We start from the raw sequence: 23874 nt of genomic DNA, 5'->3' as shown, positions 1-23874 counted from the left end.
CACTTATTTATTTTGATGGCTCCTCATTTTTAAAAAACCCAACCAAAAACATGTTCGTTTATGGCTAGATACTCAGCGTAAAAGGTAAATTTTAATCTCAGGACGAGAAAGACTAAAAAAAGTAATTAAATCATTATTAAAAATCAATGCTACATAACCATTATTAAAGCTGGTGAGACCTCTATAGCAAGAGAGACGGAGAAAGTGTTGGAGAGCAAGCAAAAGGGCTTTAAATATTGTTATACATTAAGATAGTATACCTTTAACCCTAAAATGATTCTTGAAACTCATAAATGCGATGCTTTGTATGTTAAATATTTGCATGTTGGATGTTTTTGAGTGGTAAACTATTTCTATAACACATCAAAGTCTTCGTAATCACTCATGTTGTCAAGTGGAATCATCTCATGGTTAAATGATCACTCACATAGTTTACCTTTTTTTAATCTTAATTTGAGCCCAAATCCTTTTAAAATCAAACCCAACCTTGGCCCACTTATCTTAATTAAGGTTATTTTTTTGGTTTATCTTAATTCAGGTCAACGTACAAATATTCACTTTTTCTTTAAACACAAGCAATTAGTCTTATTTAAAAAAATTCAAAATTATAATAAGAGTTTAAAACTATCATCATAAGCTAAGTACATAATTTAGACACTTTCCTATAACATTAAAATTAATCACTTTATATCATACAATGACCATACATGGAAAGGTTAAAAACCCAACTAAAAAACTCGAATGAAAATTAGATATGAATAAATCTGACTATATAGGCAAATGAACCACAAAAGAAGATTCAACTATTGAAAGACTAACTTGAACCGTTAATCATAGCCGATAGTCGTAAGAAAGTATTCACGGATGTAAAATCATGTAAAAAAACTAATCATAGCAGGGAAGATGAACATGACATCTTGATCAGATGTGACGTCGTCAAATCCAACCACGTGAGAACATAAAATAAAAAGAATGATCAAACGGCCGAAAAAAAGAAAGAGAAAAGATGTGCCACAAAGGTAGAGAAAAATGTGTCATAAAAGTAAAATTGTGAGTTTAAAATGTGTCATAAAGATAAAGAAAAACGAAAAATGTACCGCCAAAGTAGAGTTCAAATATTGACTTTAAAACGTGAGTTTTCATTCAATTCACACCTTATGATTGCAATTTTATTTTAGGGCTTGAGGTTCCACATCATTATATGATATATTCATTGTACCAATATGATATTACAAAATGCTAAAATAAAATATTTTAAGATCTATTTTTGATAATATATTATTATTTAATTTATTGTTATTGTATAGAATAATATATCATTAATATTTCAAATATTTATTTATTTAAAATGTTTAAATATTCTTCATAAAAGATTTTTTTGAATGATTGATGCATGATTTTTTGCTGCAGAAAACGAAAGTTCCAACTTTTCTAAATTCTACAAATTTAAAATAGTAAAGCTATCCACAAGGATATAAGATAGGTGCATGATATCATATACATATATATATATATATTAGGGTAAGTACATGTTGGAAGACTAAGCGTGTGCATGGCGTGCATGGTGCGGGCTCAAGCAGACTTACGTTTTCTAGGGTGTGTTGTGATGTAGATAAGCTAAACCTAGGGTTGTTAGGTTGTTAGCTCATACGATTAACACTTCTTGATTCAGCAATTGATTGCTATAAAAGCAATGTAACTCAGCATACTTAAACATGAAATGAAGATATGGTTGCTTTCATATTTCTCATTTTCTTAATATGGTATCTTTTGCTAAGGGTTCTAGGGTTTCTGTTTTCTTGCTGTGTCTTCCTTGAGTCTTCGTTGATTGCCATGTTTATGAATAAGAAGGTCAACATTGTCTTGGATAAGATGAACTTCCTTATTTGGAGGTAGCAGATTCCTCTTACGGTGCGTAGTCATCGTCTGGAGCGACTTCTCATTGGTACGATGTCGGTTCCACCTGAATTCGTTGTTGATGCTAACGGTGCATTTGTCGTTAACAAGGCCTTTGAAGATTTCATTGATCAAGACAGTGCTCTTGCCTCATGGCTTCTGTCGATGATTAGTGCTCCTCTAGTTTGTTGGTGTTGAGTCTGCGACGGCTGTCTGGAGCACTGTTATTTAGTTCTTTGCTAACAAATCCACGACAATGGTGATGAATTTGCACTATAAGCTGCAATCACTGAGGGAAGGTGATGATTCGATGCTCAGGGGTCAGTATCGATACTAAAGGGCTCAATATCGATACCCTCATCCTGAATTTAATAAGAAACCCATCTCAATTCAAGTGTCTGGGGTAAAGGGATCAAAGTTCATCAAAATTTTATAAATAAGACTACAAGGGAGAACAACATAAGTAAACACATGCATAACTAGAAATGGTGTAAATTAGGATGACATAAAACTAGCCTTTGTATGACACTCAGGAAACAACCATGACACCCAAGTTACTTTCACAATATGACGATTGTCCTTCATGATAAAATATTCAGATATAGCTATGCTAATGCACTAGGCACTTTAGTTGCCAATTGGGCAAAGATTCCCCAAGACTCGACGGTGTAAGTTGGTCGGGTGTATGTTCCAATGCAAAAAATCCTAGATCGCATCATGATACTCAAGAGCCTACAAGTAGGCTAGGGATGTACGTTTTCGATGTAAACTTTTCTTAATATCACTTCGATAACCTCAAGTACCCTAGGTAGGCTAGGGTGCTGTCCTGAGATGCAAAAAATTCCTCTAACAATATCACTAGACCTGCCTCTGCATGTTATTGATTTCATTTGTATGCCAATGACTTCACTTATTAGCATGTTCATGTAATGAATGCATGTAATATAACATAGTTATTAGTGTAGCACTGAGCTTGTGAACTTAGCGTTCGAAATTTGTTTCTATTCGAACGTTAGTATAGAGATCGAGAGGAGCCTATCGTGTAGTCACATTTCATATCAGTTGCTATTAAGAGTATGACTTGAGTCTATTAGCGGGCATGTACTGTCATTTTTATTATTTCAAGTCATAATTCTATTTAAACTTTATGTACTTTTGAGACTTATCATTGAGAGCTCCCTTTATTTTGTAAATTGAAATATTATGTTTTATTTTATGATTTCTTTGGATGGATTTTGTTTGACAATTGCAAATGTTTCAAAAAAAAAAAAACACTGGATTAGCCATTTATATGGTATGTGTGATACTTTAGTCCTTTGATTTTTGAATTGGATTAGATTAAAGTGTTACATTTCATGCGATTAAACCACAAATGAATTTGAAACTCAATTTCCATGAAACTCTAAACCATCGTGTATTTTCTTTTTTCTATTTATTTAATCCTATTGTTTATCTTATGTGTTTAAATTTAATTTCTTATTTCAATATATATATATATATATATATATATATATATATAAGCTTTTACAAAACACTAATTGAAACATGGATAAACCAAAATCCCTCTCGGTCGTAGAATTCAAAATCCCTAATCTTACCAGTTTTTTCACCGATACTTCTTTGGGAGTCGGTTCCATAATTTGTGTTCGAACAGTTTATTTGCTAGGAAATTTTCATTGTTTTATCGTGTTCTTTGACCCCTGCACCATGTTCTCCCTTCGCGATCAATTTGATCTTGTTTTTTTTAATGAGAAACGACAATTGTGTAGAACTTTGATTCGAGTATACTTTTGTTTGACATTATTTTAATGATTTTAATCAGGTGTTTGTCATATTGGGTTGCAACTGTTTTAATTATGTTTAATAATTTTTTTGTTAAATTTAAAATTAAATAAATATTAATCGATGTCATGGTGATATATCCGAATTCATGTGTTCCTTTGTCTGTGTTATTATGATTTTTTGTTTTGTACTACTCAACTTATTGATTAGTTATCAATACGTTTTTAAATTATCTGTGAGATATCTGGCCAACATATTTCTGAAATAACGGTGATTGTTTAAACCATATATTTTCGAAAGTATGATTGCTTGAATTGTATATTTTCTAAACTGTGATTGTTCGTATTTATATGTACTCTTGAAACGACTTTATGTATCTCATGTCTTGCATTGTCCTGTAATTTGTATAAGCAGCGTGCCGATCTTCGGCTCTAGGTACAATCCCATATTTGACTCTGCCAAGAAAGGTGACACATGCTCCCCTCGTGCTCCCCCGATCACCCCCGCCCATCTTGTCCTAAAACCCCTGTCCCCACCACAGGTAAATCCCTTGCTGCTACCCATGAACCAAAACACGAAGTTTGATATAATACTCTGGTTTTGATTTTATAGATTTTGACAAAAAGAGGGAGGGGGTGAAGAGAAGAAGTTCGATTCATTGTTGATTGAAGAATAAACGAAAATCGACAATGATGGTTTGCCCAATATATTATTTGAATTTTTCATTCATAAATTTTTAATAAAATTTGCATCTTTTGTAGATCAGTGAGGAAAATTGAAGAAGATAAAGATTATGCATTTTAGTCCTGTTTTCCTCGTTCTTCTTCTGCTATTATATTATATATTTTTTGGTATGTTAAAAAGTTTAAGATATTTCTAGATGAAAGAGTTAAAAAGTAACATAAAATTGAGTTTTAATAAAATTAAATCTATTTAATATATTTATAGAAAAAATAAATAAATAAACATGTCATGCCACATTTTTATGATATGAATAAAAGTTAACGGATGAATGATCATTTTCCTGAATGTATTAATAATAATCATTTTGTCCTTTTTAGACTTACTAGTAAAAATAAAATTTACCTAAACTTTAGTGGGTATTTATGTATTTTATCCATTTTTTTAATTCTGTAGAGACTTTCGCGATTTTACAAATCCTTTTCTTTCTTATACTATGCTTGATGCTTTTATTAAAACAATATTCAGGGCAGATTCTTGTGGTCGATTCTCCTGCCACTAGCTAGTCTCTTATTTCTGGGTCTTCTCCAACAATTACTTATTTTCTGCTGGAAATTTTTTTTCTCTTTTTCTCAGGGTAAGCGGCACTCATTCGATGTATTTCATTTTTTCTCTTTCCTTTTACATCTTGTTTTTTTTTTTTTGAAATCCCATCTCGTTATTGTTAGCTGAATTTTATTTGTTCGTATGGGAATTTTTGGGTTTATATTGTTGGGCGTTTTTTTTCTCTCTTTTGCTGAGTTTTTAATGTGTTGGGTCAGATTTTATCTGGGTTTGTTTAGTTTTGCAGGTAAGCTCCAAAGCTTGGTGACATTGAAAAATTATTCAACTATTTTTTTGTGAAGTTTCGGGTTTTTTTCAAGCAGAGGCGTGGGATTGAAAAGCTGGGAGTTTTGGTGATTGAGGTCTGTCTCTATTTTATTGTCATTCAGCAAATTAAGTTCTTTGGCTTTAATGCTGCTCCCAGAAGTTGTATTTTCTGCTAGAAATTAGATTCTTCTGTTTAGTCTTATTTGGAATTTTAGGTTGTCTGCTGTTTTTGTAATGCTTTTATTGAGCTGGATTCTTTGGGTTCAAATAAGATATGCGGATTGTATGAAGCTTTCCATTGTATGCATTGAAGAAATAGATGATGTTGTCATTGTTATCATTACGGTTCTCAACAAAATTGGATGATATAATGAATTTGATAGTGGCATTTATATTTGGTAGACAATGATTTGTTTATGAGTTGCTCGGAATTGATGCTTCGCTGAATTATGGAGATTTTGAGCTCATCATGCTATGGAATTGAATAGGTGAATTTCCATATAATATATCAGTAGAATTATATTTGTCCCAGGTTTGGTTGTTGATGAAATAGCCTGAACATATGTTTGATATAGAAGAAACATTAAAGTATAAAAACGCATGGTCGAATTTCTTACCGTTCAACTGTCAATGTTGATGTGATCAATTAATGCCAAAAGATACTCTGGTTGCATAAAAATAAAACCAGAACTTATTTGAATGCTTTCATTATCATAGAGTTCTTCCTTCAGAAACCATTTTTTTCACCCAACCTCCCCACCCCAAGGAAAAAAAAAAGATTTTTTTTACATAAGACCTAACTTATTGCTTGTATAAAAAACTTTGAAATGATCATAAGCTTTTTGTGTCACTTTGTGGAGTATTCCAATTAGAAGAAACAGGACATATTTTTCTTGGACAAAAACTGGGCTTCAATGAACCAACAAGGTTATATCATGACGGAAATACAACTCACAAGTGGCCCTGTAAAATACATTTACTAAATAAAACTTATCTGTGGGCAAGAAAAAGATGTTTTATCCATACTCTCTGAATGACTCATCTCTGTATTTCTCAGACAATTTAGGATACTTTGGTGATACATGATGCTTAATCTGAATGTCTTTTGCATATTACAGTATTACAAGCCCTTCTGATTCAATTCGTCTGCTGTACTTCCCCTACTTGTTTTGTCGTTGAGACTGTGTTATCTTTTTGTCATTTCTGCTGCTCTGATTGAACTATGCCTTGTTTTTATTTAAACCTTTTTTCAGCATTCTGGTTTGCAACTTTATCCTGTAGTCTCTGCATTCAACATGCTAGATTCTTTTACAAGGTTGTGGCATTGCACTGCTGCATTTGTGGTCTTGCTATACATTGTACGACATGGTTGAATGTTCTGTTGCCGTTTAGTTTAAATTATAGTATGCATTTTCAGGCTAGCTTTACGGCTAGTACCATCTATTATTCTTCATGGAAAATGACACCAAAGTTAACTGTTGCTTAAAGAATATTGGGTTTTAGAAATCGATGTGAAAAGGCTTGTTTAGGAATCCATCAATTAGAATTGTGGTTTTCATGTTACAAGACTTTGGCACGACTTTTTGTATCTGAATCTTTGGGGATTAAACATAAATTTGTTAGATGTTCTCAGCTCCATTCCATAATTAGCAAACATTTTAGTTGCCACTTTAGGTGATTTGCATATTGAATAGTGAACCCTGTTGGAGGTCAATGTCATTCAAGTCTTTGAGAAAGCAACTCAAAACCAGCTGAAGAGTTTGATGCATCATCTTTATTTTTTTTTCTCTTTTTAAATTCAATTCAGACAATAATGTTTTAGTATCATTCATTGTAGTTTGAATGAGGCCTTATTGAATTCTTTTGTCACGGTTTTTTCTTTTTCATTTTTTTCCCTTTCTTTGTAAAGTCAGATTGGATGTCAACTTTACGTGTTGCTTTGTTAGACTTTGAAATGCTTCCATAGAAATAATTGCTTTATTTCATGCTCTCATGTAGTAATACTGTTTTGTTTATAATTCAGCTCTGCTAGCCTCTCATATCACTCTTCAGCATGAACAACCAATATGGTGATGATCAAGTAAGTCAGAATCTTGGTGATTTTTTGTAGTCTTAAAAATTTGGGATTTCAAACATGTAATGTTTTGTTCAGGATGAAGCAAAAGTCATTGGGTTTGAAGTTACAAGATCACCTGATTCAAGTTACAATAATGCATACCCTGGGAGTGAAGATGACGCACGTGGCCCGCCAGTTGTCCCTCCACACCTACATCATTCGTTGCTTAGCTACCCCTCAAGTCTGAATGCTTCTGGGAGTATTCCTTTGCCAGAAAATGCGATTCTAAATCATCTTTACATTGAGAGCCGAGAGGCACCTAGATCTGTAGTGGCACTTGGGTTTACTCATCGTTTTCGTTCAAAGTATGTTACTGTCGTGCTATACAAACCAGTTCCGAGAAGGGGGGGTACCAGTTCTTAAGATATAAACATCAAATAGGCCTTCATGTTGGGTTTGTTGGTTAGCCGTAGTGTGGGATTAGTTGCAATAGAATCGAATAGGGAATTAGGGGAAAGAACATTTATTGGTTTCACTTGATGCCTTAGGGGGTTGTCCTTTGAAACCTGAAACTTAACAATTGACATGAAATACCAGTTATGTCGTGATACATGTAAAGCTTTATTGTTGCTCTTTTAACCAGTATTTGGGGTATTGTGAGCTTGTCTGCTGCCTCAGATGGTGGTATGAACTTGGAAGCACTTGTACGTGTGTGCATTGAATTAATGGTATGTTATGATACATGCAAAGCTTTATTGTTGCTCTTTTAACCAGTATTTGGGGTATTGTGAGCTTGTCTGCTGCCTCAGATGGTGGTATGAACTTAGATGCACTTGTACTTGTGGGCATTGAATTAATGGTATGTTATGATACATGTAAAGCTTTATTGTTGCTCTTTTAACCAGTATTTGGGGTATTGTGAGCTTGTCTGCTGCCTCAGATGGTGGTATGAACTTGGAAGCACTTGTACTTGTGGGCATTGAATTAATAGTATGTCGTGATACATGTAAAGCTTTATTGTTGCTCTTTTAACCAGTATTTGGGGTATTGTGAGCTTGTCTGCTGCCTCAGATGGTGGTATGAACTTGGAAGCACTTGTACTTGTGGGCATTGAATTAATGGTATGTTATGATACATGTAAAGCTTTATTGTTGCTCTTTTAACCAGTATTTGAGGTATTGTGAGCTTGTTTGCTGCCTCAGATGGTGGTATGAACTTAGAAGCACTTGTATTTGTGGGCATTGAATTAATTATATGTTATGATACATGTAAAGCTTTATTGTTGCTCTTTTAACCAGTATTTGGGGTGTTGTGAGCTTGTTTGCTGCCTGAGATGGTGGTATGAACTTAGAAGCACTTTTATTTGTGGGCATTGAATTAATGGATTAGTTTGTTTTGACTTTTGATGGATATGCTTTATGTTATATTGTTGAGTTGGATTCCCATGGCTTAGTGTGTTTATACACTCGATGAAATTACATCATCGAATTTAGTATTTTTTTTTAAAAGAGAAGTATAATTTATTCAGAACAATGGTAGCTGCTATTTTCATATAGCAAGTTGTTGCTTTGGTATCTGATCTGATCTTCTGCAATATTACCTAAATGATAGGAAATACAGTAGAAAGTGAAACAAAAGTAAAGCCACATTTGCAGATTAATTCTGGAGAGTTCAAACCTTTTGAAACTGTTGATTGAATCTGGGGTTAAATTTCTGATTTACAAACTGGAGTAGCTTTGTTTTGGGGAACTATCTTACATGCCTTCTACACAACTTTAAATTTACCATGTGAGCAATTGTTTTACTAAAATCAAAGTTGCAATTCAATTTGGTATGCCCTTCAATGCTGCTGACCATCCAATTATTACTACAACTTAATATCCTATTTTGAACCATTCCAATTTAAACCTCGACCATTTGTTTTCATAAAAGAATTAAGGTAAACTACCGCAATAGTAACCAACCTTTTATATATGTACACTTTTACTCACCGAATTCAAAAATGTTAAATTTTGGTCGAATTCAAAAATGTTAAATTTTGGTTCTTACATGAATTATCAAATGGGTAATTTAATAATTATACTTTTTATTAGAAAGACATACTTTTAGGATAATTGTTTGGTATGCATTTAATTAATACATTGTAATTGTATGAAACTATAAATATTATTATTATTAAAGATGGGTAAATTAACCTATAATTATTAATTGGTGTAATACTTTGTGTTTGCTAATTACAACTTGATTGGCAGGTAAACTGACATGTTAGGTAACATGGCTGTTTTTGTTTGTCACAAACTGAATACAAAGAAGCCTGACTTGATGGTACCACTCATTGTTTTCGTGACCTACTCGATCAACACAATTTTTATCCTCGTACTCTAAACATGCTCCAACTTAAGTTCATAACTTAGCTCTTTCAATCTTTTTGAAAATAAAACATAACCTTGCAAAATGTTAAACGAAAAAGATGCAATTATGTCTTTATTTAATTTGTTTGAAATAAGGACGATAAATAATCTAAAAATTAAACATGTTTAACACAGAAACTTCAATCTCTTATACCTGATAAACATATATATATATATATGTGTGTGTGTGTGGAATTGTAATAACTAAGTAATTCAGAAAGAAAATTAAGCCATAAAAAAACTAATTTGCAGAAAAAGTAGCTGGAATGTCCTTTTACCCTAATTTGATTTGACGTCAGGTATAATAATATAAGGGTTTTATTTTTCCCTTTCATTTACTCTATTAAGGAAAACAAATGAATAGGCATTTTTTTTAAATGGATTTGTTACGTGGTCGTTTTTCCGTCAAAATATTTTTTTCTTTTCAATTAATAAATAAAAGAAATTTAACGTAGTAAAAGAGAAGTAAGGGTTAATCTCACAGAGATTAAGGAAACTTTCTGATTTATTCTTGTTTTGTTTAATCTTTGAGCCAAGAAGTGGATGAAGTAAAATTTGAGTAATGATGAAGATTTATAGATGAAGAGAAATAAAATAGAAGAAATAAAATAGAAGAAAAAAAATAAAAAGATTTCAAAGAAGATTAAAAATAAATTTTAAAAAAAAGTTTAAAAGAAAATTCAATATGGTAAAATCAACCTTAGACTTTCGCTTTGACTCAATTTCCTTCGGATCATCGAAATAGACTTTTCTTTCGGGATTCACATCGGTTACTTTGTCTACAAGGTCAATCCTCGTGACTCTTTTTTATATACCGAATACCCAATGCAATCTTTGATTCCGGCTTCGGAAATTGATATGATCAATATCAATTGTCGTAGATCAATAATCGTTTAAGTTCGTGAAGACCGACTCCGATTGTTGTTTCAATAACTACTAATTCCGATCTCAATTCCCTCTTAGCAAGACAATCTTGCCAAGTGTGTTCCCCAGAAGTCGAATGTGCTTTCAATAAGCCGATCCTTCCTCCCACACACATTTAATCGCAACAACATCTTGACCAAAGATAATCTTTGATTTTGAAAACTATTTTGATTTTGAAAATAATTGCATAGATTGAGAGAGATATTCCAAAGTTATTAAAGTGCTTTTCAATTCTCATTTTGGAATTGAGTCATCACTTTAGCCCTTGGCTTGAAAGAAAATTAAAGAAAAAAAGAATTTTTATTAAACTAAAGAAAGAAAGAAATGATTATTCCATTAGGCTTACCCTAAGGGGAATTTATATCCTTCTAAAGACATTAAAAATATGATGAAAAATAAAAGATAATTATTTAAATTTAAATCCTAAAAATAAAAAGATAAATACTAAAAACTTGAATTTTTAATTTGATTCAAATGCTCCAGCTGTCAATCCATCTTTTAGAAGCTGCTGCTTGGGCCTTCTAGAAGCTGTTGACTAGGCACCATGTCACCTGCCACGTCAGATGCCATGTTATTACCACGTCAGATGCCATGTTATTGCCACGTCAGCTGCCACATCATCGCCACGTTAGTTGCCACGCCAGCGATGACTAGATGTCATGTCGGGCGTGTCATGTCCCAGGCGATTTTCCTGATATATCACCGTTGAACAGTATATTTCCCGATCAGGCACCGTTCAGACTATATTTCCCGATCTAACACCCTTTGCAGAAAGACGCGACCCCTGCAACGCGCTTTACGCTGATTTGGCACCACATGGGGTAAGGCGCCCCCTGCAGCGCGCCTTATGCTGACATGATATACACGTGTATAAAGCGCGGCCCCAGGGGCACGCCTTAGGCCACCTATGAGTATAGCGTAGGGCAGGAGCCGCGCCTTAGCTTTATCTGATATAATTATGTAAGGCGCGGTGCAGGTACCACGTCTTGTAGCTTTTCCCGGCTATAAATACCCTTTCCCCGGGGTAACTCCTCACATCTCCTCTCGATTAGAAAAAAATTAATACAATAATCCAATAATCTTCTCATATTTAATTCAGAAGTTCGTGCGAGTTTTCATTATAAGGTAATTTTGTGATAAATTTTTTTATTATACTTATTGTTTATTATGATTATTTGAAAAATATCATACTAATTGCTGTCAATTAATTTCTGTGTTTGTAAAATTAGAAAGCGGGAATATACATCGAAATAGTTTTGTGGTACATGTAATAATATAAAATTATATTATTTAAATTATTTAGGTTTATGTGTAAAAATTTTATAGTGTTATATTTTTGTTCATATATTATTTATTTAATCAGCATTGTTTCAGTTGTTTTTTTTACAGATATAATATTGCCGCACTTTTAAACTCAAAGAATGGCGCGACTTTCAACTATTGTTTATTACGATGGAGAAATTCGAGAGGATGAAACCGGCGTTGTTTTCGTATCAAATGAGCATGTTAAAATATCATTGAAGAGAAACATAACTCTTGAGGAGCTGATAACAAAGATTTCGAGGAAGATTCATGTTGGAAGTAGTAGAAGAATGTCGTCGTTGCAGTACAGATTTCCAGCATCATTGTTGCCATTAACTTATACAACGTTCGAACTTTTGAACAATGATGATGTTGAAATGATGGTTGAAGCTCAAAGTAATTATTCAGACGTCGATATTGAGATGTATGTAAATTTTATTTAAGTGCGTGCTGTTCGGGGTCAATCATTAAGCTCCCACTATGGGCTGGCTGAACAAGTTGATCAAGTTGGCAGCCCGATGAAAGTAATGTGTAATGATTTTAATGCTATAATGGGGAGACATTCATCTGCAACTCTTTACGATATGTACCGAGGTGGGTCGATGAACAATCCATATGGCAACATCGCGTCCAGTTCAAGGGGAATGCATTTATCTGCAAATCCCTTTGACCTTAATATGGAGATGCCATCGACGCAATAATCTGTGCAGTTTTCATTTGACACGATGGATTCTAGCTCAACGGGGAGGCATTCGACTACGAGCTTTTTCGATCTGAATGTCGATATGCCTTCCAATTCAAGGGGAAGACGTACAAGTAGTAGGTTCTTCGACCTAAATGTGGAGATCATAGAGGAACCATCATCTCCATCAGAAGAACCACTTCGTGAGTCTGGTGCAGATGATGCTGAGACTAGACGATTCATTCACCCAGAATCACCGCAATTCAACTCCGATGATGATGATGATGTGGATAAAGTTCCAACAAATGTGGCACAAACTGACCCTCCAGCACACATGTATGAAGCTGATTAAGGTGCAATGTATGGGCCAGAATTTGCGGGTATGCCTAATCTCAGTGACTATGGATATTACTCATCAATAAAAAATTATAATATCTGTAATTCTGTTCAATCGAGAGTCTACTGCTGCACGACAGAAAAATATGTATGCTATTGTACCCGACGCGAAAACGGATGCAATTAGATGGTTCGCGTATCGAAGAGGAAGAGGAAAACCAACATATGAGAACTAACAGTATACAACGGTCCTCACACATGTTGTGCTGGAGGGGTCAACCAAGATCATCCCAACTTGGACTCTGAAGTGATATGCCAAGCCATCATGCCCATGGTAAAAGCAAGCTCTCATATAGCTATTGCTGTGTTGATTTCAGCTATATAATCGCAATATGGGTACACTGTCTTCTATAAAAAAGCTTGGTTGGCAAAACAAAATGCCATTGTCAAACTTCATTGCGAATGTGATGCATCTTACAACGAACTTCCAGGCTGGTTTAGGCTGGTACGGAGGTTGAATCCTGGGATAATTGTGGACTTCAAAACCTCCTATGCATACCATAATGATCGAGTTCTCCATGATCGATGTCATTTTTATCGGGTTTTTTGGACTTACCCACAGTGCGTTAATGCTGTCAAAAACTGTAAGCATGTGGTCCAGATCGACGGGACTTTCTTGTATGGAAAATACAATCAAGTTTTATTATTAGCAGTTGTCCAAGATGGCAATCGCAACATTCTTCCAGTTGTTTTTGCTATTGTCGAAGGAGAAGATACATATTCTTGGGTTTTTTTCCTCAGAAATTTACATGCACATGTTATCACGAGGGAAAAAATCTGTGTCATTTCAGATCGCGGAGCTGGGATCAAAGCAGCAATGGATTCTTTGGATCTAATGTGGCAACCACCCATTTTCCAACATAGGTTTTGTCTCCGACACATTGCTGCGAACTACAATGGAAGATACAAGAAGAATGATGAACGTCAATTACTTGTGTGTATGGGTAAGTGAAACTGATGTAGTTTGTTTTTTTTCGATCCTTTTGATCATGTTAGTAAGTTATACATTTTTTAATCAGGTTACGAACTACTTCTTTGAATCTTTGAATCAATGCTTCAAGATTTGTGGGTGAAGAACGAGGAAGGATACGATTACATCAGCCTCATCGATAAAGAAATGTGGACGACCGTATATGATGGTGGATATCGATATGGACACATGACGACCAACTTGGCAGAGGCAATTAATTCAACCTTAAAGGGTGCACGTCACTTACCTGTAGCAGCTTTGGTAAAGACTATATATTCGTTTGGGGGCGCTTTTTGCGAAGCTCGGGGGATAAGCTCAAACCTGGATGTAAGGCAGTCATGTGTATCACCCTAGATTAGTTATAGATCTACATAAAAAAATTGCTGCATCAAATGGGATGTCTGTAACAAGTTTCTCTAGAAGGCATGAAATGTTTCGTGTCACAGAGTTGTCGCGACCTCTTCAAAGGATTGAAGCTGTGTCGTTAAGAGTAAATCTAAGGGATAGAACGTGCGACTGCGGGTTTTTTTAAAGATTTGAAATATCCATGCTCTCATGTGATACCAGCTTGCTCGCATACACGTCAAGACTATAACCATTTTGTGGATCACATATACCTATTATATGAAGTTTTTAAGGTATACGAATTTGAGTCCCTCCCATAGGTAATGACAAAGACCCTGATGAGGTTCAATATTGGCTTTCGATTGTATCAAATCCGAGTTTATTGAGGGAGCGTGGTCATCCAAAATCCAATCGAATTCATTGCGATATGGATATTCGAGAAAGATCTAGACAAGACAGAAGATGTGTGCATTGTAGAAACCCAGGACACACTAGAAAAACATGTCCACTTCTGTTGTCATCAAGTAACTATTTATGAGGAAATGATGTAGTTGTTTATCAATTAATAATTATTGTACTTTAATTTGGATTTACTTAAAGTTAATGTTATTCGATAACAGCTGATGAAGATTAAAAAATGATACAATTATACGAGATTGGACGTTGGCATTATATTAACAAATAACTGATATTAACGATACAATAAGTATTAAATGATAAATGATAATCAAATTACAATAACTAATATTAAATGGTAATAAACAAAATTAAGCAAAATAAATTAACAAAAAAGTCCAACAAATTTATCAAAAAATATTAAAATAAATCTAACCATATTAACGAATTAAAGTAAGTATTAAATGATAAATAATAAAAAAATTACAATAAAAAAGTCTAATAAACAACTACAATAAAAAGTACTAAATACAAATATAATAAAAAAACAAAATCTATCGATGCCTGCGACGCGAATGTGTTCCGCAGGGCGGTGGCTGTCGGTCTCGAGGAGGATTTCTTCGTATCATTGGTTGTGACTCCTCACTGTCATCATCATCTTCGTCGTCCTGAGTAGCTAAATTTTGTTGATGAGAAGCTGATAACGATGAAGCACCTCCATAGAATAAGGACCCTGGAGGTGTATGAATGACTATCCCACCAGCCTACGAAAACTGGGAAAACTCATAAAACCCAAACATCGCTGAGTGTGAAAACTGAACAGGAGGTATTTGTGTTGCGGCCATGGGTGATGAGACTGAACCCGTCAAATATCCAGTATATGAACCCCAAGTCAGATTTGCAAACATAGACCCATAATAGCCTCCAGGAGGGGTCATAAAACTCTGTGAAGGTGGCGGTGGTGGGGTCATAAAACCAGGTGAAGGCGGCGACATCTAGTAATGGAAAGGCGGTGACGACATCATATATGGCTGTAGTATGTAAGTTACTGCAGACAGTGGCTGCTGTGAAGGTCCTGTTGGTGCAGCTGATGATGAACCGGAAGTACCTGCTCACCATCCATGAGTCGAGGGACGATGGTGCTGTATTGGTGAACGTCTCTGTCGACGTCGTGGAAAGTTCTGCCCTCGTGCATCCTCGGGAAGCAGAAACGGTTTCCCATTTCTGTTGAACCACTCATAATAATCATCACCAACCGTCAAGTCATCAACATAAATGGGCTCTCTACGGGGAAGGCACCGATGTTGATCCTCCCACAACACGACCCACTCATTATGCCTCACCAGGCAATCTGTATCGGTCTTCCCGCGTCTATCTGTGGCATGCAAGTCGTCCATATTACGAGGTGCTTCCGAAATTGGTTGAAAATAACCAAATTACCGGAGCACGTGATCAGTGGAGTGCCACTTGACGGTCGCATAACATATCAAAGGGACCATCGCTATCCAAACATCTGATGGGCCCCTCAACTCAGGTGGGATCACGTTCCTCACATCATCATTAGAATATGTCACCCATTCAAACTAAAACAAATATATATTTTTTTTATCAAAATAATAATCTAATTATATAACTATAATCTAAAATCGATTTTTAAACATTTAAATTTATACCTGTGTGCCAGCCTCCTGATCGATGAGCACCCTAATTTTTTTTAAATCATCAGGTAGCTCCTGATGATTTTTCCTATCAGTAAACTACCTATTCAAGAAAAAAAATTTATTATACGCTATATAAAATGATTAATATACGAAATTAGTTTTATAATTACCTCAAGAGTAGCGGAAATATGAATGGGTTCTTCACAACGGGACATAAAAAGGGCAATCGATACCATGCCCAAGACTACAGTAGGAGGAGACATCCTCCGATAGCATTTCTCTTGTAGTCAGTGGCTCGACACATCTCTCTGTACAATAAAGCCAAAACTGCCGAGTCCCAACTGAGTGATCCGTCCAGACGAAAGTCGACAAGATGTCGCAACCACATATAGTGAACTTGGTTGAGAGATTTGTCCGACATCAACAACCCTTCTATCAACTGCAGTATGCATGCCCGTGCATACATTTTAACTTCATCATCTGACGCGTCCTCGCTCAACTCCCGAAAATTGGCATATAACCAATTTAACGGTATCCAACCATTGTTAAAACTTTCGGGACACGTCCTAGATTATCCCGATACAAAGCAATCTAGGAACCCTGTGCGATCCCCGATATCACATCTCCATCTACCGAAAGCCCCAGGTGCATAGCAAACATCCTCAAGTGTAATCGACATTCTCCTCACAGAAGATGGAATGCGTGGGTCTCCGGCCTCCACCGCTCTACTAAGGCAGAAATAAGGTCTAGTTCTATCTTACAGTGACCCTTATATCTACCTATGTAACCCAATACAACCTCTACTAAATACGGCAAGACACAACTAGATATCACTAACTTAAGATTCCTAATAAATGGATCTAATACACGGTCATTCTCCTAAAATTAAATAATTACAAAAATTAATTCTTAATATAATAATCATGCATTAAATAAATCAACAAATAATTACTAATAATTTAAATTAAATTAAAACGTTAAAATGTTACCGTATCAGCAAAGTGTCGAGATATATGATTTTCATCCAAGCGAAGTAGACCGTCTTCCATTTTATATCTGCAAAAAAATTAATTAAATAAAATATTAAATAAATTAAATACTTAAATAAATTAAATACAAAATATTAAAAATATAATAAAATATACCTTAGACATAGATTATAAGAGTATTTGAGAGAAGTTGAGAGAAGTTGAGAGAATTTGGTGTGATGAAAATGATTGAGGATGATGATATTTATAGGGAGGGATTGGGGTTTGAAACGTCGGGGTAGGTGGGTAATTATACTTGCGGCGCGCCTTACTGACGTGTGGCAGATTATGGGGTAAGACGCGGCCCCTGCACCGCGCTATACCCCTGTACACATGTGTATACCATGTCAGCATAAGGCGTGCTGCAGGGGCTGCGCCTTTCTGCAAAGGGTGTTAGATCGAGAAATATAGTCTGAACGGTGCCTGATCGGGAAATATACTGTTCAACGGTAATCACCCATGTCCCAAGTTATGCCCACTAATCCGGCCATGAATCCAGAAAAATAAAAAATTGGACGATTTCGTTATTCTTAGCATAATTTATGAAATTTAATGTATTGCATCGAAAATAAAATGAAAATATCCAAATTAACCACTAAAATTATCTAATCAAAAAATAATTAATCATAAAATAATGTATAATTTAAGAACTAATCACACTATAATAATGAAGTTTGAATTGTCAAAGTCGTTGGCCGTAAGTTCGATTATTTTTGTTGGTTAAGATGACCACGATGACGATGACCATCACTATTAATAATAAAATAAGAAATAAATTGTCGTGATCGGTACGGTTTGTTATATAAATAAATGTACGGTCCATGTTATGATAATTTGTTTTGGTTTTCGTATTTTTTAATATATTAAAATATTAATCGGAGAAGCTTTAAAACATAATAGAAACTGTAGATCACGGTGGCTGTCCGCGATGCGAGGCTAGATCCAGGGCTAAGTCAACTACCCAGCTGGTGGTGTTGCCTGTCAGGTTCGGCCGCGATTAAACATGATTTATATTTTAGGTTGATCTTAGTGGTGAATAAAACTCGACTTAAATCGAAAAATTAATTTTATGAATTGACTCGATTTGAATTGACTTCGAATTGTAATTTCATAAACTCGACTCGAAAAATTTTTAAACACAACTCGAATAATTCAAATAACTCGAAATTTTTAATAATTAGGATTGATTTTTAAATTTGAGTCGAGTCCCTCAAATCTGTATGATATATGTATGACAAATGAAAATATATATATGAAGAAATGTATATGTATTGTATATAGTTATAAAAAATTATTTAAATTGAAATCAAATAGTTTCATAATTTGATAAATATTTACAATTAAATTTAAATAAAAACTCGAAAATTCGACTCGACTTGATTAAAAAAATTCAAATCAGCTCTGAGTTGTAAAATATTACTCATTAACTCGAATAACTCAAAAGAAATTTTATTCAATTCGACTCAACTCAATCGAACGCTTACTCCTAATTGATTCAATCTGGTTTGAAATTACATAAATTAATAATAATAATAATTTGGCCATTAAATATTTTTGTGATAATGAGCTATTCAGAATTGAGATTTTAATTAATACAATTCCATGGAGCGCCATTTCAGGGTAGGAGTTTGACTAACTAAAAGAAAGTCACTTACATCATTGTAAAAATAATTTAACCATTTTACAATGTTATAACAATCATTTTTTTAAAATAGATAATTGTCTTTTAGTTACTTTTAGGTGGACTATGTGCACACATAAATGTAAATTATTTATTTGTATAAATAATTTAAATTGTCAAGCACACACAAACAGACACAAATAAATGGTTTTATATTAAAAATAAGTTTATAAAATTTTTAAAGACAAAAATAAATTATAAATAAAATACGTAAAATTATATCTAAATTATATAGAAATTCAAAGGTTTTACACAATAATCTATACGTGTAAACTGCGTGCACTAGTAATTATTTTAAATCTTTAAAATACATAATAAATTTATAGCAAGGAAAGATGAGGGAAGTTGCTTGGGGTGATGAAAACGAAAGCATAAAGTACCAAATTAAAAAACGGCTGATGTACAAAACAATTGCGTGGTGCAATGATCCATCAAGTTCAACCAATCACGATGAAGACTCCCCCAAGTTGATTAAAATGAAGTCATGGAAGTACATTTTCGACAATTTTCAAATCCGTACTGATTTGCAACATCATCTTAGATTTCATAAAGTTATATATTCATATAAATTTCATACTACTTTTTTTCTTATTATTTTCAGGGTCAAATTTGGTTTTAGTTCTTCTACTATATATATGCAAAACTTAAGTTTTAGTCCTTGCATCTTTAATTTAACGATCTCTATTTCCACGATATAATTTGTTAATCCAACCTGTCAACTATTCTCATTAAAGTGTCGAAATGATCGCTTTTAGAAAAACCTTGATAATTTGTTTGATATATAGAGTTTTTTTTATTGAATTAATGTCATTTGGATGATTATGTTATTGACAATGTATACATATTCTATAAACAAAATTATTTGCATATGTGATTTCTCGAAAAATAATATTTTTTAATGACTAAGATCATTTAATATTATTTGATTGATTTTTAATATTATTAAATCGTTTGTACATATTTAGTCACTGTATAAAGATATCGTATTAAAAAAAAACTAAAGTAACAGAGTCAAGAGTAGTTGGGAATCTTAAACAGAATAATCCAAGTTTTTGAAAAGTCGTGGAGTTGTTTTACTTTTGTTTTGTGTTTTAATTTAGTGGGCAGCCATTGTTGCGATAGAAAAGACTTCATTGTTTGACTTTTCAGATACCTCACATGTATTGTTAGTTTGTTCCTTTTCATCATATTATATTCTTTTGTTTGTTCATATACATTAAATTATAAAATTTCTTTCTTTTATTTCATACGTCGATATCGAGGTCGTGTAAAGTGTGTTAGAGAGTTGACCTAAATTGTGTTAAAACTTAAGCGTGAAGGACTATATTGAACAAGGAATAAACTTGTTGTGTGAAGACATGAATCATATAGTAAATATTAATGTCTAAGCTTAAGTATTTATCGGGAAAACAATGAATTAGTTGAATGTTATTGATGCTAATAATAAGGCATATCTCTTGATGAACAAATTAATAATAAACTATGTCGCTTGGTGAAAATACTTAATGTTTTGATTTAAAGTGTCATTCATTCAATCATATTTATTAGTTTTTTAAACAATTCTCTTCATCAAATGTTAAATTTCTTCATTAAATGGTCTCAATCTTTTAATTAATTTCATCTTCACTAAAGGCTACTTGTGACACAATTTAGACACAATTTCGAAAAGAAAAAAACTTAGAAAAATTCATTTCAATTTCATTTTTCTGGTGATAAAGAAAGATAAGATTGTGTTCGATTGTTTATTGATGTTGTGCTTAGTGTTATGATCATTTACTGTTGTATCTTGAAAGACCGATATCCAAGGTTACTCGAAGCACCGAGGAGAGGACAAATTTATCTTAAGGAAATTGTTCACACATGTCTCAACAATAATTATTCTTTTGTTTATCTAATTTTCGATTACAGGTTTTGTTATAATTTATCTTTCTAATTTTTATTTCGAGGTGTTTTGTTATGTCATTGTTATAATATTATATTGTTACTACATAGTTTTACAACAATATTTTATTGCATTATTATTGTTACGATAATATATCGCTTATTATTACTACAATATTGTATTGCTATTGTTAAATTATGCTTATTACAACTCTATAACATTATTATAATCTTAAGACAGATTTGTTGTTGTAATTTAATCTAAGCCAAACAGATTACCGAAGTAAGATATTTAATATGAACTCATAATTTTATTTAACAAAATTTAAATTAATTTCACTGTTTTTTAAAGTGCATTTTTTAATCGACCAATACCCTACCATGTGCAGGTTCCTTGGGTTAGCTGAATTATAAATACCGTACCTTCCCCCATATCCAATACATTCATTCAAGCAACATCCAGAAAAGAAACTCTGTTATTTTCTTTGAATACATAGAAAAAGAAAATGGGTGATAATGAAGGTTCTATAGGGACTTCCATGCATGGAGTCACGGGCAGAGAGCAAACTTTTGCCTTCTCGGTTGCAACAACTGATAACAATATGGCAAAATTTGCTCTACCTGTTGATTCAGAGCATAGGGCCACAGTTTTCAAACCGTTATCATTTGCTAAGCCTCACATGAGAACCTTTCACCTTGCTTGGATCTCCTTTTTCACTTGTTTCATATCAACTTTTGCTGCTGCACCCCTTGTTCCCGTCATCCGAGATAATCTTGATTTAAAGCAAGCGGATATCGGTAATGCCGGTGTCGCTTCGGTTTCTGGAAGTATATTATCCAGGCTGGTTATGGGTGCAGTCTGTGACCTAATTGGTCCAAGATATGGGACTGCATTTCTTCTGTTGCTATCAGCCCCAACTGTTTTTTCCATGTCTTTTGTTTCGGATGCCCAGGGGTACTTAGCAGTTCGGTTCATGATCGGGTTTTGCCTCGCGACGTTCGTTTCGTGTCAGTACTGGACGACGATAATGTTCAACGGCAAGATCATAGGGCTCGTCAATGGATGTGCTGGTGGATGGGGTGACATGGGTGGTGGAGTCACTCAACTCTTGATGCCCTTAGCTTTTCATTTGATCAAACTGGCTGGTGCAACCCCTTTCACTGCCTGGAGGATTGCCTTTTTCATCCCTGGCTCGTTTCATGTCATTATGGGCATCCTGGTCCTAACACTAGGCCTAGACTTGCCTGATGGAAACCTTATAACCCTTCAAAAGAAGGGTAAAGCTTCCAAAGATAAATTCTCCAAGGTAATATTTCTTTGAAATTACTATCATCTATGACTAAATGATCGTACAAATATGGTGTTGATTAGCTTTCCTTTGTCAGGTTTTTCGATATGCTGTCACAAACTACAGAACATGGATCTTTTTCCTCCTTTATGGGTTCTCAATGGGCATTGAATTGACCATTAACAATGTCATCTCAGGATACTTTTATGACAGGTACTAAATCTTAAATATGTATATATGTATATAATATTTTTATATGCTTATAATTGTATGAATTTTTTGTATGTACAAACAGATTCAGTCTTAAACTCCACACGGCTGGGACTATAGCAGCAAGCTTTGGCATGGCCAACTTCTTTGCTCGTCCCTTGGGCGGCTATGCCTCTGATGTAGCAGCAAGGTTTTTTGGCATGAGAGGCAGGCTATGGATCCTTTGGTTCTTCCAAACACTAGGAGGTGTCTTCTGCATCTGGCTTGGCCAAGCCGATTCCCTTCCCGTTGCCATCTTAGCAATGATCCTTTTCTCTCTCGGGACTCAAGCTGCATGCGGTGCAACTTTCGGGGTTGTCCCATTTGTGTCACGCCGATCATTGGGAATACTATCGGGTCTCACCGGCGCCGGAGGGAACTTCGGGTCCGGTTTGACTCAGTTAGTGTTTTTCTCTAGCTCGAGATTCTCGACGGCCACCGGCCTTTCGTTGATGGGAGCAATGGCCGTTGTTTGCACGATACCAGTTGCGTTTTTGCACTTCCCACAGTGGGGAAGCATGTTTCTTCCTCCTTCGAAAGACCCTCTGAAATCCACCGAAGAGCACTATTACATGTCGGAGTGGGGTGAGGATGAGAAACAAAAAGGGGTTGCATGAAGGAAGTGTCAAGTTTGCTGAAAACAGCCGATCCGAACGTGGGAAACGGGTCGGTAACGAGGTTTCATCTGCACCGACCCCACCAAGCTCCACACCGGTCCACGTTTAATGTACAATGAATTAGTTTGAATCGACATATAATTAGCAATAAGTCGAGCGTAGCTAAAGCTGAGGTTTTTTTTATCATATATCAAAAAGTTAAAAGTTGCTGTTTTTCCATTCAAAACTTTTTAATTTGAGGGTTTTAATTAAATTATATCATCCTAAAAACTGTAGGTTCAAACGTAGTTAATCATACAATAGTGTATATTTCTATAATTATATTGAATTCAAAAGTAAATCAATATATAAAAATCTAGTTTGATATTATTATATACTCACAGAGAAGAGAGAGGAAAGGTTTTAATATTCCGAGAGGGTCTCCTGTCTATAGGAGAAATGGGATGCTCTTGGCATCGTTTCGACCTTGTTACGTTAGTAAATGGGCGCGGCTGGTTTAGGGTTCATTATCAAAATACGTACGTTTTAGGAACTGTTTGGTGGAGTTTTTATAAGAGTTTTTACTGCAAAAGCACTTATTGATAGTAGAAGCCTAAATAATGTATTTTTACTTGTTAAAATAAGTTTAGAATTAAATTTTTAAGTTGAATATTTCAGTAGTCGCAGTGAGAATTTTTAAAACAAAATAATAAATTTATCCTCATGTTTGTTATTGTAATATTAATTTTACTTCAGTATACATGTACTTTTTTATCTT

At 34.3% G+C, this 23874-nt stretch overlaps 1 protein-coding gene and 1 pseudogene across 1 annotated transcript; both read left to right on the top strand.

Annotated features, from left to right (window-relative positions):
- Positions 1-7237: 7237 nt before the first annotated feature.
- Positions 7238-7924, top strand: LOC120164813 (SNF1-related protein kinase regulatory subunit beta-3-like). Its single transcript, XM_039174463.1, has 2 exons — positions 7238-7309; positions 7382-7924. The coding sequence occupies exons 1-2, from the start codon at positions 7283-7285 to the stop codon at positions 7706-7708; spliced, it is 354 nt and encodes a 117-aa protein (XP_039030394.1). The 5' UTR covers positions 7238-7282; the 3' UTR covers positions 7709-7924.
- Positions 7925-21438: 13514 nt separating this feature from the next.
- On the top strand, positions 21439-23226 carry LOC120164833 (annotated as a pseudogene).
- Positions 23227-23874: the final 648 nt, after the last annotated feature.

Source organism: Hibiscus syriacus, unplaced genomic scaffold (genome assembly GCF_006381635.1).
Source record: "Hibiscus syriacus cultivar Baekdansim isolate YM2019G1 unplaced genomic scaffold, ASM638163v2 tig00111543_pilon, whole genome shotgun sequence".
In the NCBI taxonomy this organism is placed as follows: Eukaryota; Viridiplantae; Streptophyta; class Magnoliopsida; order Malvales; family Malvaceae; genus Hibiscus; species Hibiscus syriacus.
The sequence above is the reverse complement of the archived record's forward strand: the minus strand, read 5'-3'. Positions and strand labels throughout refer to the sequence as shown.